This window comes from Sinocyclocheilus anshuiensis, unplaced genomic scaffold (assembly GCF_001515605.1).
Source record: "Sinocyclocheilus anshuiensis isolate Anshui unplaced genomic scaffold, SAMN03320099.WGS_v1.1 scaffold2373, whole genome shotgun sequence".
Lineage (NCBI taxonomy): Eukaryota > Metazoa > Chordata > Actinopteri > Cypriniformes > Cyprinidae > Sinocyclocheilus > Sinocyclocheilus anshuiensis.
Window position 1 is genome coordinate 72,697 of NW_015551030.1, and position 12,942 is coordinate 85,638.

Here is a 12,942-nt window from a genome sequence, read left to right on the forward strand (position 1 = left end):
TGAGAGAGAGAGAGAGAGAGAGAGAGAGAGAGAGAGAGAGAGCGAGAGAGCGAGAGAGCGAGAGTGTGTGTGTGTGTGTGTGTGTGTGTGTGTGCGCGCGCGCGCGTTTACCCGGCGCTGGAGGCGTGTGGAAGGACACCTCAGGGCTGCAGGGGCTGAACACACCGTTACGGCAGCTCTTCACTCTGAAAGCGTAGCGAGCGTTGCCGGCCAGATCAGACACCACCGTGCTGCAGCCGTAAACACGCTCAGTTGCGCTCCAGCGGGATTCCTCCTCATCCTCAGCCCCCAGCTTCCTGAACTCCACAATGTGATGATCGGTGGGCAGAGAGTCTTCAGACAGCCGCCAGTGGATCAGACCCTCGTTATAAACGCAGCAGCGAGAGAGATCGATCACTGGAGGCGCAGGAACTGAAGACAGAAAGGATGAAAATTTCAGTCAGCACAGAGTGTCTTCTTCACGAGCATCTGGCCTCATGCAAAACACAATCACAGTCACACTCTTGGCTACGTCACATTTAACGGCAAAACAGGATAACTGCAAGTTTACTCAATACTTGTTTTATTCAATATTTACATATTTATTGAAATTGGTTTATTTTCTCATACATCAATATATGATCCTGTTGAATGTGAAATGTTTTGACTTTTAAATGTGCAGCACTCATGTTTATTTAATCAGTCATAGCCTTTGTGCATAGAGCGGCATCTCTGTTTTTCCATTCCCAAATGTAAGACCTCTTAAAATGATAATTAAGACTTTTGTCATACTAAAGGCCATAAATATGACAAATCAAATGTAAGACTTATTAAGGACCTGCCGGAAACCCTGCTCTAAATGCACACAAATTACAAAGACATTTTTTAGAAACGAACAAGCAACGGGGCTTCTGATGATTACACAGTAACTGAAGGGACACAGGACCAAGATAAATCTAACTGCTCACATAATTCAATCAACATTGAACTGACTCGAGCTGAACTTCCTATAGCTGATCGAATAACTTCACACTGCTATTGATCTGAATAATGACTCTATTGTCTTTTAGAGCTGCTGTTGAGTTTCCATCACTGATTCTGCTATTTTGATCTGCTTTGACTCATTCTGAAAGCGCTGTTGAAATAAAGGTGACTTTAACAAGTGCCGCATCTTTATGCATCTGCTGTGAAATGCAGCATAAATCTGCTGTCTCTCAGAGTCCTGCCATTGTTCCTTAAACTGTTCCAACACAGCGAGACACACGTGACCCCGAGGACGAGGCCCGCTGGTCGCCGTGGAGATGGGGCCTGTCACGGCCAGCCGGTCTGCCAAGAGCCCAGGCACGACGCCCGAAACACTTCTCTGTGAATAACAAGCTATTGATCCAAACAGGAGACGCATTAATCTGGACGGAAGAGACCGTGAGACGGCAGCAGCAGGAAATATGGCTGGGGAAAAACCTGCAGTGGAAGCTGAGAGAATCTGTTGTACTGCGGCAGAATTAAAGCTGACGATGGAAAAGCATCGCTGAGTTTTGCCTCGTCAACGATTCAGCCAATCGCATTCCAGCTGCAATGATAAAGATTCCAGCCATCAGCAGCATTAGCGCTGATCAATAACCTCCTGCGTTTCTGTGGTCAGCATCTAAACGTGTCTCACAATGTTAAAATCCTCCAGCTGGAGGAACGAGGAGCCTAACGGTGCACAGCAGGATAAAGCCACACCGATTCTCCATCTGCTCCCTGAGAGCCTTTGCTCAGCAGCACTGACGAACACATGTAGAGGAACACAAGAAACCCCGATCGTTCACCTTTAACCCCAGGACAGGTCAGCGAGAGACGTTACGCTGACTTCAGAAAGCCTGTAAGTGAACAGCTCAGGAGTCTCACCGCCGCTGAAGCTCAGCTCCTTCAGTAAGAGCTCCTCCTTCGACGTGTCCAGCACAAACTCCTCAAACGACGGCGTCGCCGCAGGCTGGAAGGTCTTCAGAGACTCGGTGGCTTTCTGAATCCTGTTAACAGAAACGACAGTCATTCAACTGACGTGAAATAAAGTGGATGTTTCCCAACAGCTCCGCAGTAATGAGTTTATGAATTACATGCATACAAGATACAATCAGAGAGAAAATCAGAACCGTACTACAGTATCAGAAGTGCATTACAGATCCCAGAGGAACAGCTCCATTCATTACGTTGGCTTGAGAAAGGACTTAGGGTTTTCCTAAAAATGACGATGAAAACCCGGGAAAAAATCCCAGACTTACATCAGATGAGTCAAAACTCTTCAAACTCCAACTGATAAGCATTCAAATCTAAACTCACTGAAGCCCTCGAGACTCATTCTATCCATCCATCATTTCTAGGCCATATGTGACCCTGGAGCACAAAACCAGTCATAAGTGTCAGTTTTTGGAAATTGAGAGTTATGCATCATCTGAAAGCTGAATAAATCATCTTTCCATTGATGTATGGTTTGTTAGGATAGGACAATATTTGAAAATCTGGAATCTGAGGGTGCAAAAAAATCTAAATATTGAGAAAATCATCTTTAAAGTTGTTCAAATTAAGTTCTTAGCAATGTATATTACTAATCAAATATTAAGTTTTGATATATTTACGGTAGGAAATTTACAAAATATCTTCATGGAACATGATCTTTACTTAATATCCTAATGATTTTTGGCATAAAAGAAAAATGTATAATTTTGACCCATACAATGTATTGTTGGCTATTGCTACAAATATACCCAGCGACTTAACACTGCTTTTGTGCTGCAGGGTCTCACATATAGACTAATTTAAGCTTCCATCCTACGTAATATTTCTAATCTTTCTATCATTTCAATCTTTAAAACGGTTTAAAACTTCAAGCTTTTACAACTACTTCAATCTTTCAGGCAAGGCTTTCTCAAGCCAACGTTAAGTTTGTCTTGATGAACTTCATCTAGTTCTCTGGGAAGTCGTCTTAAGTGTTTTAAATCATCTAAATTAACGACACGATTCATTACTCTGAAGCTGCTTTGAAACGATCTGTATTGTCTAAAAGCGTTACTGTTACCAGCTGTAAACCCATGTGGCGAATCCAAAGCAGTGACTCAGGGTTTGTGGGAAAGTGAACGGCAAAGCAGCTTTGTGGACTAACAGAGATCAGGATTACAGTGAATGAACCGAGCCTTGTTTAAATCTAGAAACACAAGCCAGAGGACAAAGCCTCTGGATTACAGTCACGTGTCTCGAGGCTAAACGAGTCGAGGCCGAACCTGACGTGCAGCAGTTTGGCCGTCTGGACGAAGCAGGACTGATCCGTCTCCTTCAGCACCTCCTGAGCGTATCCCACAAGGCCGCTGTTCTCCAGCATGCCCTGGTACTCCTCCACCTGCGCCCGCAGACGCTCCACCCGCAGACTCCGGCTCTGCTCGATGGAGCGCAGCATCTCCGTCCTCCGCTCCTGAAGCGTCTCGAAGAGATGCTCGAAGTGTTCGTTGGCGCATCTCTCGGCGAGCTGCCCGTTCTCCTGCGTTCAGAGGAAGATCCGTGACAATGATCCTGCTGCCGTCATGCAAATACACTGACCACCTCCTTATCATGATATCTTTCATGTTGGTTCTTTAGGAGTATTTTGAGAGTTAGCAGTACAGACAAACTAATTTCCCTACTGAAAATAAACAGGGAAGTCAAGGGAACAAAACATAAAAAAAAAATTTAAAAAAAAGATTTCAGATATATTACACTCGCCCTGTCTACGTTATGAAAACTGGCGTAACACAATCCTACTCTCAAATATTATAACAGAGAAATTACTAATAATTCCAAATGACCAGATTGCTTAAAGCTAGAAGCCGGGAAGAATATGTATCCGTTTAACAGAAAAGCTCTGTTTGGGGGATTTGAGCTCTTGATCTCTGGCAACCGCAAACATGAACGCTCGCGTAATAGAGTCTTGCACAGCAGTCTGAAATGTCTCAGCTCCACTTTTTTAAACAAAAATAAAAAGGTTTTGGTTAAGTTTTCGCGCTTTTAACTACATTTTAGTCTCGTCTTTTTATTGCATGTTGATATAGTCTCAGTTATCGTTTAATGACCTTATTATTGTCTCGTTTTCGTCAAGAGAAAAACCTTAGTTGATGAACATTTTTGGTCAGATTTCGTTAATGAAATTAACACTACCTCAGAATGAATGCTGGTAAGCAGTGTTGGGGGGGAACGCATCACAAGTAACACGAGTCAGATTACTCAGATTACTTATTTCAAGTAACACATTACTTTTAAATTTACAAGAAAATTTCTGAGTTACTTTTTCAAATAAGTTACTTGATTTCACTGACAGCTCTGCTGTCCACATGTTGAGAGAAATCAGAGGCGTTTCCTTCAGCCTGAGGATCATCATCACTACTTTTGGTGTGAAAGGGCCTTTACAGCTGCCAAAAAGATTAAATTTGGGTTTTTTGTTATTAAAAATGATTAAACAAGCCCAGATCAGATGAGAAAAAGTAACGCTAAAGTAACGTAATGCATTACTTTCCATAAAAAGTAACCAAGTAACACAAGTAGTTACTTTTTTATGGAGTAACGCAATACTGTAACATTACTTTTAAAAGTAACTTTCCCCGACACTGGTGTTGAGAATGAACAGAGTTCAGAGAAACCCGACAGCTGTTGGATGCTGCCGTTTGTCGCGAGCTAGCCTTTAAGCGGGTAACAGCAAAAAGAACTTCCCACACCAAACCATTCAACACGCCAACATTAAAAACGCATTTAATCCACGCTAAGAGCTCGTGGACATAAACAGAACATAAATATGACATCAACAGCAGCATAAAACACTTCTCTGAATGAACGCTCCAATGAGGGAGCTTCAGTCACATCTGTTCCGACTGTTCTGGCCAATCAGGATCAAGCAGGAAATGAGCTCGCCGTTACCTCTGTGTGACGCATCATCACCTCCAGCTCAGAAATCTGAGTCCTCACTTGGTCCTCTTTGCTAATTAGGTAATGGATACTCTTCGATAGCTTGTCCTGTTGACAGAAGAGTTAAGCCCATTAGAACACGGTGGAAAAATCGACCTCCCACATGATTTCCGGACAGCGAGAGACGCCTAATACAGCTTTTGAGAGCATCTACAACCCCGGGACCTGGACAGAACATCTTAAGATAGAAATATTGCATTAAAAATGGATGAGTGACGGCTCTTGTTTGCAGTCGTCTAATATTTCTGACTCAGCAGATGCTGACAGAGCCGGAGCGATTGAGCTCGGTCCCTCCTCGGACAAATCTATCCACCAGAAACACAATAGCGCTTGTTTTCAGCCATGAATACTTTAAAAGGGTCACGAATTGAGAAAACTGACTTGATCTTGTAGACCTACAAGAGGTCAAAAATCATAATTGTTGATTATTCCCTTGAAACTGTAAATGTGATTATTTATTATGATTATCAATTTATATTCAATGATGTTTATACCATTGTTTGAAGCAACTGCATTCTATAGCTTTATATGAATATAAACGAGCTGAAAACATTCAAACTGGAAAACTTTTACTGCTTCTCTATAGTATTAAGCCTCAAATATCAACTACACATTGGTTTGGTTTCTTCTTCTAAAAATATGCATGGTGTTATAATGTTATACTAAAACTAAATCAATGGAAAAACGCTTAAGATAACCTGTAGAAAGAAAAAACATATGTTAAGCACTCAGAATAGCATAAGTGGAACGATTAAATCGTAATTGTAATCGCGATTAGAAATTAGATTTGTGCAGCCCTGTGTAATACTCATTTCATATGCAGAGACGCTGACCAATCACATCAGTGGAGGTTTACACTGAAGTCTTAAAGAGACACGCCCATTTAAACGGTTCATATTACAGGGATAAAATCAGGGTAGAAAATGGCCATTTATTTCTAAATTATGACTCCTACTAACATTATAAGTTCACTATGGAAGCCTGTTTCTGCAACTGAATAGAAAATTATGAAAATAGTAATTGTGACTTTTTCCTCACGATTGTAAGATATAAACTCTCAAATATAAACTCTGAGAAAAGAACTCACAATTGCGAGTTAGAAAGTCAGAATTGTGAGATACAAACTCAATATAAACCCTGATAAAAGTCAGAATTGCGTGATATGAACTCGCAATTGCAAGAATTTTTTTTTTGAGATGTAAACTTGCTATTCTGAGAAAAAAAGGCAGAATAGTCAGATAAAAAAAAGTTGCAATTATCTTTACATTTTTTTATTCTGTGGCAGAAACAAGCTTCCATAGTTCACCTCAGGAAACATTATAAAATAAAAGCTCAGTTGTGAGCTCTTTAAGAGCTCTTCTGAACATGGACAGATGAATGTTATTACACTGGACGCACCTTCAGGATCTTGTAGGCGCTGCTCATGGAAGTGACTCTGTGATTAGCGTGAGATCCGCCGAGCTTGCACAGATGACACACGGGACGCCGGCACACCTCACAGTACATGTTGACCTTCTCCATCTCGTGCTCGGGACACATGAGCACCTGGAACCCAGGGTTTGAAGGGTTAGATCAAGGACAGCAGCTGATATAGCGCAGCGGTGGCTCGGTTGATACGGACCTTCGGTCTGAAGTTGGTGGTGGGTCCCACGTACTCGTGCTGGGCTTTGGGCGTTCCCCAGGGGTGGTTCATCTTGAAGCACTCGTTGCAGAAGCTGGCCTTGCAGTCCATGCAGCTCTTGGTGGCCTCCTTCTCACACACACACGCTCTCACACACACACGCTCTCACACACACACAATGAAGCACTAATGATCAAAAAAGGTCAGACACACGTGGAGTGACTCAAACTGAACACAGCACAACAGCAGACAGTGATCTGGACACGAGAAACAAAAGATGAAAACATGGCAATTAAAAACTAATTTTCAGCAAAAAACTGAATGACAGGCCTGTCTGTAATCTATTCCACAGTGCTGAATGAGATCGAGGTCACTCTTTTTAAAGCTGCGGTGCGTCGTTTCTTCTCCCCCAAACAGAACTGATCATTCACAGATGATTTCCTGACAGGTTTCCACAAACACTCCGTCTTCCATTGCTCACTCAGCCTAACAGATGGCCACGTCATTGGTGGAGTCAGAAGATGACACGTCTGGCTGCGAAGTGTTCAGTGTTGTGAAGCGTCCGTGTTTCACTCCTCAAGAATCAGTTAGTGATGCACCGAAATTAAGATTCTTTTTTCTAGAACCAAAACCGGAAATTCTGGACATACTGGGCTGAAAACTGAACCTGATTATTTTGATTGCACTTGTTCTTCCCTCAGGTTGTGATACCACCATGCGATCTACACTCCAACAACATATCATACTTTAGAATACCGCTTACATTAAGAATACAAAATGCTTATTTTTCCTCTTCTAAAGGAACAGTGGCAGGAACGTCTTTGATTGTGTAAACAGTAGCATGAGACGCTGAGCTAAACAAGCGTAACCCAACCCTAACCTAGAGTTTCTACTGTAAGCGTGACCTCTTTACGGTCAACACATCCATCATTAATCACAGTTACATTCAGTGCCAAGAATTTCAGCCTTTGTTCAGTTTCTAAGCATCTCTACTGCCAGCGACGGACAGATGATCACACAGCAGCTTTAAAGTGAGATGAACCTCCAGATCGTCCAGGTCAGTGTCATGGGCTTTTACGGGAAAATAATTTCAGGGTGAAAGAAATCACTTCTCCAGCAAGCACTGATGACAAAGAACAGCAAAGTGAAATGCAAACAAACCAAAGGACAGACAGCATCACACCGTCGGATGCAGCAGGACACACGTGCAGCACAGATGGAAGGAGGCGACGCATGCGGACGCGCTACAGCATGATGATGAACGTGGACCGAGATCTGAGCGAGCGCCGGGTTCAGATCGGCACATGGGAGCGAGCATGACTGAAATAAAGCGTGTACTTAAGCCGTGAGTGTGCTGCGCCGCGAGGCATGCTGGGAGCTGATGCTGCCGCAATGAGAGGGGAAAATAACCGCTCAGACCAGAAACAGGCCCATCAGCACAAGAGACGGAAGATTATTATGTGACGAGAAGTTCTTTATACAACATACTGCTAGTTCACTGCCATTTAGTTAGTTGCTGTTGTCTAGAAGAAAAATGTCTGAATATTCTCTCTGCATGAGATGTTCTTCCCTCACGGACGCTCTGGGATTCCTGTGTTCCTCCACAGCAACATTAAACACGCGTTCTCACGGTTCTGTGCAGGAGTCGCAGACGCACTGCTAGATCTGATCCGGGCGTCTGTCAGCTCAGCGGACGCTCACGAGAGTTTCAAAGGGAAAGTTCACCCAAAAATGAAAGTTTTCCTGCTAATTTACTCTTCCTCAGACCATCCAAGCTGTAGGTGGCTTTTATTTCCTCAGTAGAACAGTAAAGAAGATTTTTAGCTGAAACCGTGCTCATTGGTGAAGTCAACGGCTACCTTCACTTTGAGAGTCAAAAAAGCACATTAGGCAACACAGAATGAATCCCCGCGGCTCCTGATGATATATTGAGGTCTTGTGAAGCGAAACGATCAGTCTGTGCAAGAAACTGAACATTAATTATTTTAAGACAGTTTGTTTCAATGAACCAGTTAAAATAAATGATTCACTAGTTTATGTAATCACGCAGTGACGTCACGTATACGCAATTATATGATTAAATCACCCAATAATGATGTGAAGTGCAGATGTTTTCATGTCTAAAGCATATAAACTAGTCTTCATCAGCTCACCTTTTTACATAAACAGTGTTCAGTTCACGCATGCGCAGATCAGCGGCTCATCGGTGTTCGGTCCGAGTCGAACTGTTTCCTCAGTTCAGTGACTGTTGGAGGAATCAGTTCGTTCATCACAGGATCAGATTCGCCGGTGTTTCGGCGATTATTTCCAGTCACTAGGCGCGTTTCCATTACCCTTCAAATTGCGCAAATTGAAATTGCGAATTGAAAATACGCCTAATGGAAACGCGTCAATTTCGCAAAAACGCCCATATATCGCAAAAAAGTTTTTACGCTCGCATGAGGTGGTTTTTCAGGCAATGCGAAAAAGGAATAATTTCGCAAAACTGCAATGGAAACGGCTTTTTCGCATTTACAGGTCACATGGCGTATGTAAAAAGTCATATGATCATTCTTCAATGTACTATAACCTCCAAGAAACACTTCATAAGTGGCCACACTCCAGTATAAGGGGCTTTCCCTGCTATTAATGCTAAAGACAATTTACACTGCACACGTCTGCGGCGCAGTGTGGCTCTGATACGGTCACTGAAGCTGATTACGGCCACTCAATGCTTGTGTTTATGTTTTTATACAGGCTATGGTTTATTCCAGCCGCGCCACGCACGTTTCTGAAGCGGCTCTCTTTGCTGCTTCTGTAAAGATATACGCATAAGCCTCCTTTGAGTAAATATAGCCAAAATCCGTTGCCATGACTTATCGCGAGAGACAAAAGTTTACGTTTAAGTCTCATAACATTGGTTGATTCGTTCGTGAACCGGACCGTTTGCCTGAGGCTCTGGATTACAGGTAATAATGCTGTAAATAATGTTTATTGCACAGACTAATCGTTTCGCTTCATAAGAGCTCAATATATCGTCAGGAGCCACAGGGATTCATTCTGTGTTGTCTGTTATATGCGTTTCTGACTCTCAAAGTGCTGGTAGCCGTCGACTTGCATTTTATGAATCACCAATGAGCACAGTTTCAGATAAAGATCTTCTTTCCTGCTCTACTGAAGAAATAAAAGCCACTACATCTTGGATAATCTGAGGATGAGTAAATTAGCAGAAAATGTTCATTTTTTCACGACTACCCCTTTAAGCGGCAGCTGCATCTACTCGTGATCCGTTCCTCCGTCACTTACGAAAAGCATTGTGCACGAGAAGAGAGCGTTCTAGAGACACAGTACTCACTACAGCTAATTAAATTACGTAAACCACATCTACCTCTCCCTCCAAACGACCTCCTCAGCGAGGCTGCAGGCAACAGAGAGAAAAGTGAAACAAGACTAACAATGGTTAAACGTGAACAGAAGTGGAGTGAAACCTGATTCACAACCAATGATTGTACGAACATGAAAACAGCATCACATTTCTTGGGGAAAAACTGCAATGAAAGCCAACAGTGTAAAAGGAAAGACACAAACACAGCAGACCAAAACTGATTGAGCAAGTAATAAACTAGACGTTTTTTAAACCATAAAACATAAGCTTATGTCATTTAATCAGCTTTTTTTATTCTCACCCAAATTCTATTTAGTTTTGTTCCGTTTTGCAGTGCAAATGTCTAAAGATTCTTAAATCAATTTACATTTACTTGAAAAGCAAAGCATAATGACTTAAGATATGAAGTCTTGTTTTATGAGAAATTGATCAAAATGAAGTGAGTTTGATTAAAAACAAGAACAAAGTTTTCATTCCCCGCTGACAGATATTTGTTCTTGTTTTAAGCATAAGCTCACTTGTTCAATTTATCACTTAAATTCTGTAAATATATATTGATTTAAGGTTGTTCAACAAGACAAAAATACTGAAATTCTGCTGTTTAATTTAGATTCAGATGCAAACTCACACCTCTTCCATTCATTGCAAATGAACATCAATAAAGTGTATTTATCACGCGCCTTTCGGATCGAAGGAGCCTCAAATCTTGCATTATGTAGTGAGAACTGTTTGTGTTTGTGAGGTGGATCCAGGCTCGAGGGTTACCTGATCGCACCAGGCGCTCCAGCTTCTCCGTGCTGGGGGACGGGCCTCTGGCGCGAGGGCTGCCCGGGTTCGAGCTCTCGGATCCGGCGTCTGTGCTGAACGAGTCGTCGTGGTTGGGCATGAGCAGCTCTTTGACGCATCTGTGGCAGACGCTGTGCTGGCAGGGCAGGATGAGCGGCTGTGTGAAGAGCTCGGCACAGATGGGGCAGATCAGCTCCCGCTCGATGCTCTTCATCGGCACCTGCGGAACACAAACTCGGGCTTCAGCGTCCTCGCGGCGCTCAGACGACGCGTGTTTGGGGAACTACTTCCATTGTTCACTTTCGCCTTTCTGTTTCAAGCGTAAGAAGTACGACTCACCAGCTGTTAAACTCTGTCACAAAGACGAACGTCTACAAGGCTTGTTTTATTTAAAAAGCATTTAAAAATATGTATATATTAAATAAACTCAAAACAACCGGTTCAACTTTCCGTCAGCAAACAACAGTGGTTTAATTCAGGAGAACCGGATTCACGGACTTACTAGCAGCGAGCTTCGCCTGGACATCGCGAGCAGAATGAAGGACAAGCTCCGCGATCCGGATCCAACTTCGCAAATGAGAGACTCTCGCAGATCGAGGACGAATCGAACAACGTGACGCGCCGATAACGCGCGAACAAGCCGAATGTGGGCGGAGCCATCGGCCGTCACTATAGCAACCCTGCAGCGAAACTATCGGGTATTTAAATAAGGGGCGGGGCCCGCGACAGAACGCCACATTATACTTGATACGAATCATTATTTGTATCCAAGCCGACGCTACATTCTTCACAGCACGCCCGACAAATAACCTCTTATGTTCACTGACAACATTATTATAAATGATGGAAAAAAGGCAAGGTGGAGCAGTGACGTCACATGAACAGGATCTTGACAACAGCACATCAGAGGCGGATGAATGAGCGATTATAAAGCACCAACATAATAGCACAATAATAATTAGTATTATCATATGTAACGATTCATCGTTCCGTCTCATGCTGGCTGTGACCTCACCTCGCCTCTCTCGATGCGCTCCACGATACTCGCGAACTCTGACATCTCGGAGTCCGACATCCTGAGGATGATCGATCGGAGATGATGAAGATGATGATGCTCGTCTGATTATCTGTTTCCTCGTGTCGGCATCATCCGCGCGGGAACAGCTTCTGTCACGAACAGAAATTTCATTCAACTCCAGGATGATCTTGAAGACGCGAGACTCCGCCCATTCGGCCGCTCGGTGGGCGTGGCCTCGCGGGACTGACAGCTCTTTTGTGTAGATCTGCGTCTGATGAAACTTTCATCAGGTCAGATTAACTGAAACTAAAGCTCATTTGAGCACGTGTGTGTGTGTGTGAAGACAGAAGCATGTCGAAATGCTTATGAGAGCAGAAGCAGGACAAAATCAGCTCTGCTTTGTGTTTGTGTAGACATGCTGAAATATTGATGATGAATAAATACTGTACACAGTCTAAGACCATGTAACCCAGCAAAGGCTGTATTTTGACCGTGTGTCATGCAGGATGATCCTTCAGGAGATTCAGATGATGCTGGAGCACAGCAGATGGCAGATTTACTTCATTAAACATGACATATATGATTTCAGTACATATGTAGGTCATTCAGATTCTTTCTGAACAGATGTACTTTATTCTGTGGTGAATCAGGAGCATATCTCAGAACACGCAGCGCTTCAAAACTGTCGAGTAAAACAGAAACGGCACAAATATTGCCTTTTTATATCCGTGTTTTGTCCTCTCTCTGACGAGACATGCAGCACAGCGCTGGCCTTTAGAGCCATTTGATGTTTTGAAGGTTTGACATTAAATCCAAACCATCTTTGAACCATAATTCTACATCATCGTCCTGTAAACGCATTTGTGTTTCTTATGTGTGACAACAAAGTCAAAATAGCTGAAGTGAAGAAGAATCTCTGGAATATCTCCCTTTATTCTAGCAGATCCAGACAGGCAAAATATTTGTCAAAAGAACAAGAGTTTTATTCAGACATTTCCATTCAGTGGCTATGCATAATGAAATAATAATCTTAAACTTTAAGACTTCTGTGTATGCCAATATCTTCAATCTTACATTATGTAATTCAAGAGTCAAAAGAAACAGTACAGACGAACAAGGACGTGTGAGTGTGTGTGTGTGTGACAGAGTGTGAGAGAGTGTGTGTGTGAGAGTGTGTGAGAGTGTGTGTGTGTGTGTGAGTGAGTG

The 12,942-nt window shown here is 42.8% G+C and overlaps 1 protein-coding gene across 1 annotated transcript in view; it reads right to left on the bottom strand.

Annotated features, from left to right (window-relative positions):
• LOC107661177 (E3 ubiquitin-protein ligase TRIM36-like) overlaps positions 1 to 11,368 on the bottom strand; it is a 16,091-nt gene extending 4,723 nt beyond the window's left edge. The window contains exons 1-9 of the mRNA XM_016450654.1: positions 11,221 to 11,368; positions 10,698 to 10,938; positions 9,853 to 9,965; positions 6,569 to 6,697; positions 6,346 to 6,492; positions 4,900 to 4,995; positions 3,240 to 3,493; positions 1,870 to 1,991; positions 74 to 411 (exon numbers count right to left, since the gene is read on the bottom strand). Of these exons, the coding sequence (XP_016306140.1) occupies positions 74 to 411; positions 1,870 to 1,991; positions 3,240 to 3,493; positions 4,900 to 4,995; positions 6,346 to 6,492; positions 6,569 to 6,697; positions 9,853 to 9,965; positions 10,698 to 10,938; positions 11,221 to 11,244 (1,464 nt within the window). The 5' untranslated portion in view covers positions 11,245 to 11,368. The remainder of the gene's footprint in view (positions 1 to 73; positions 412 to 1,869; positions 1,992 to 3,239; positions 3,494 to 4,899; positions 4,996 to 6,345; positions 6,493 to 6,568; positions 6,698 to 9,852; positions 9,966 to 10,697; positions 10,939 to 11,220) is intronic.
• Between the last annotated feature and the right edge of the window lie 1,574 nt (positions 11,369 to 12,942).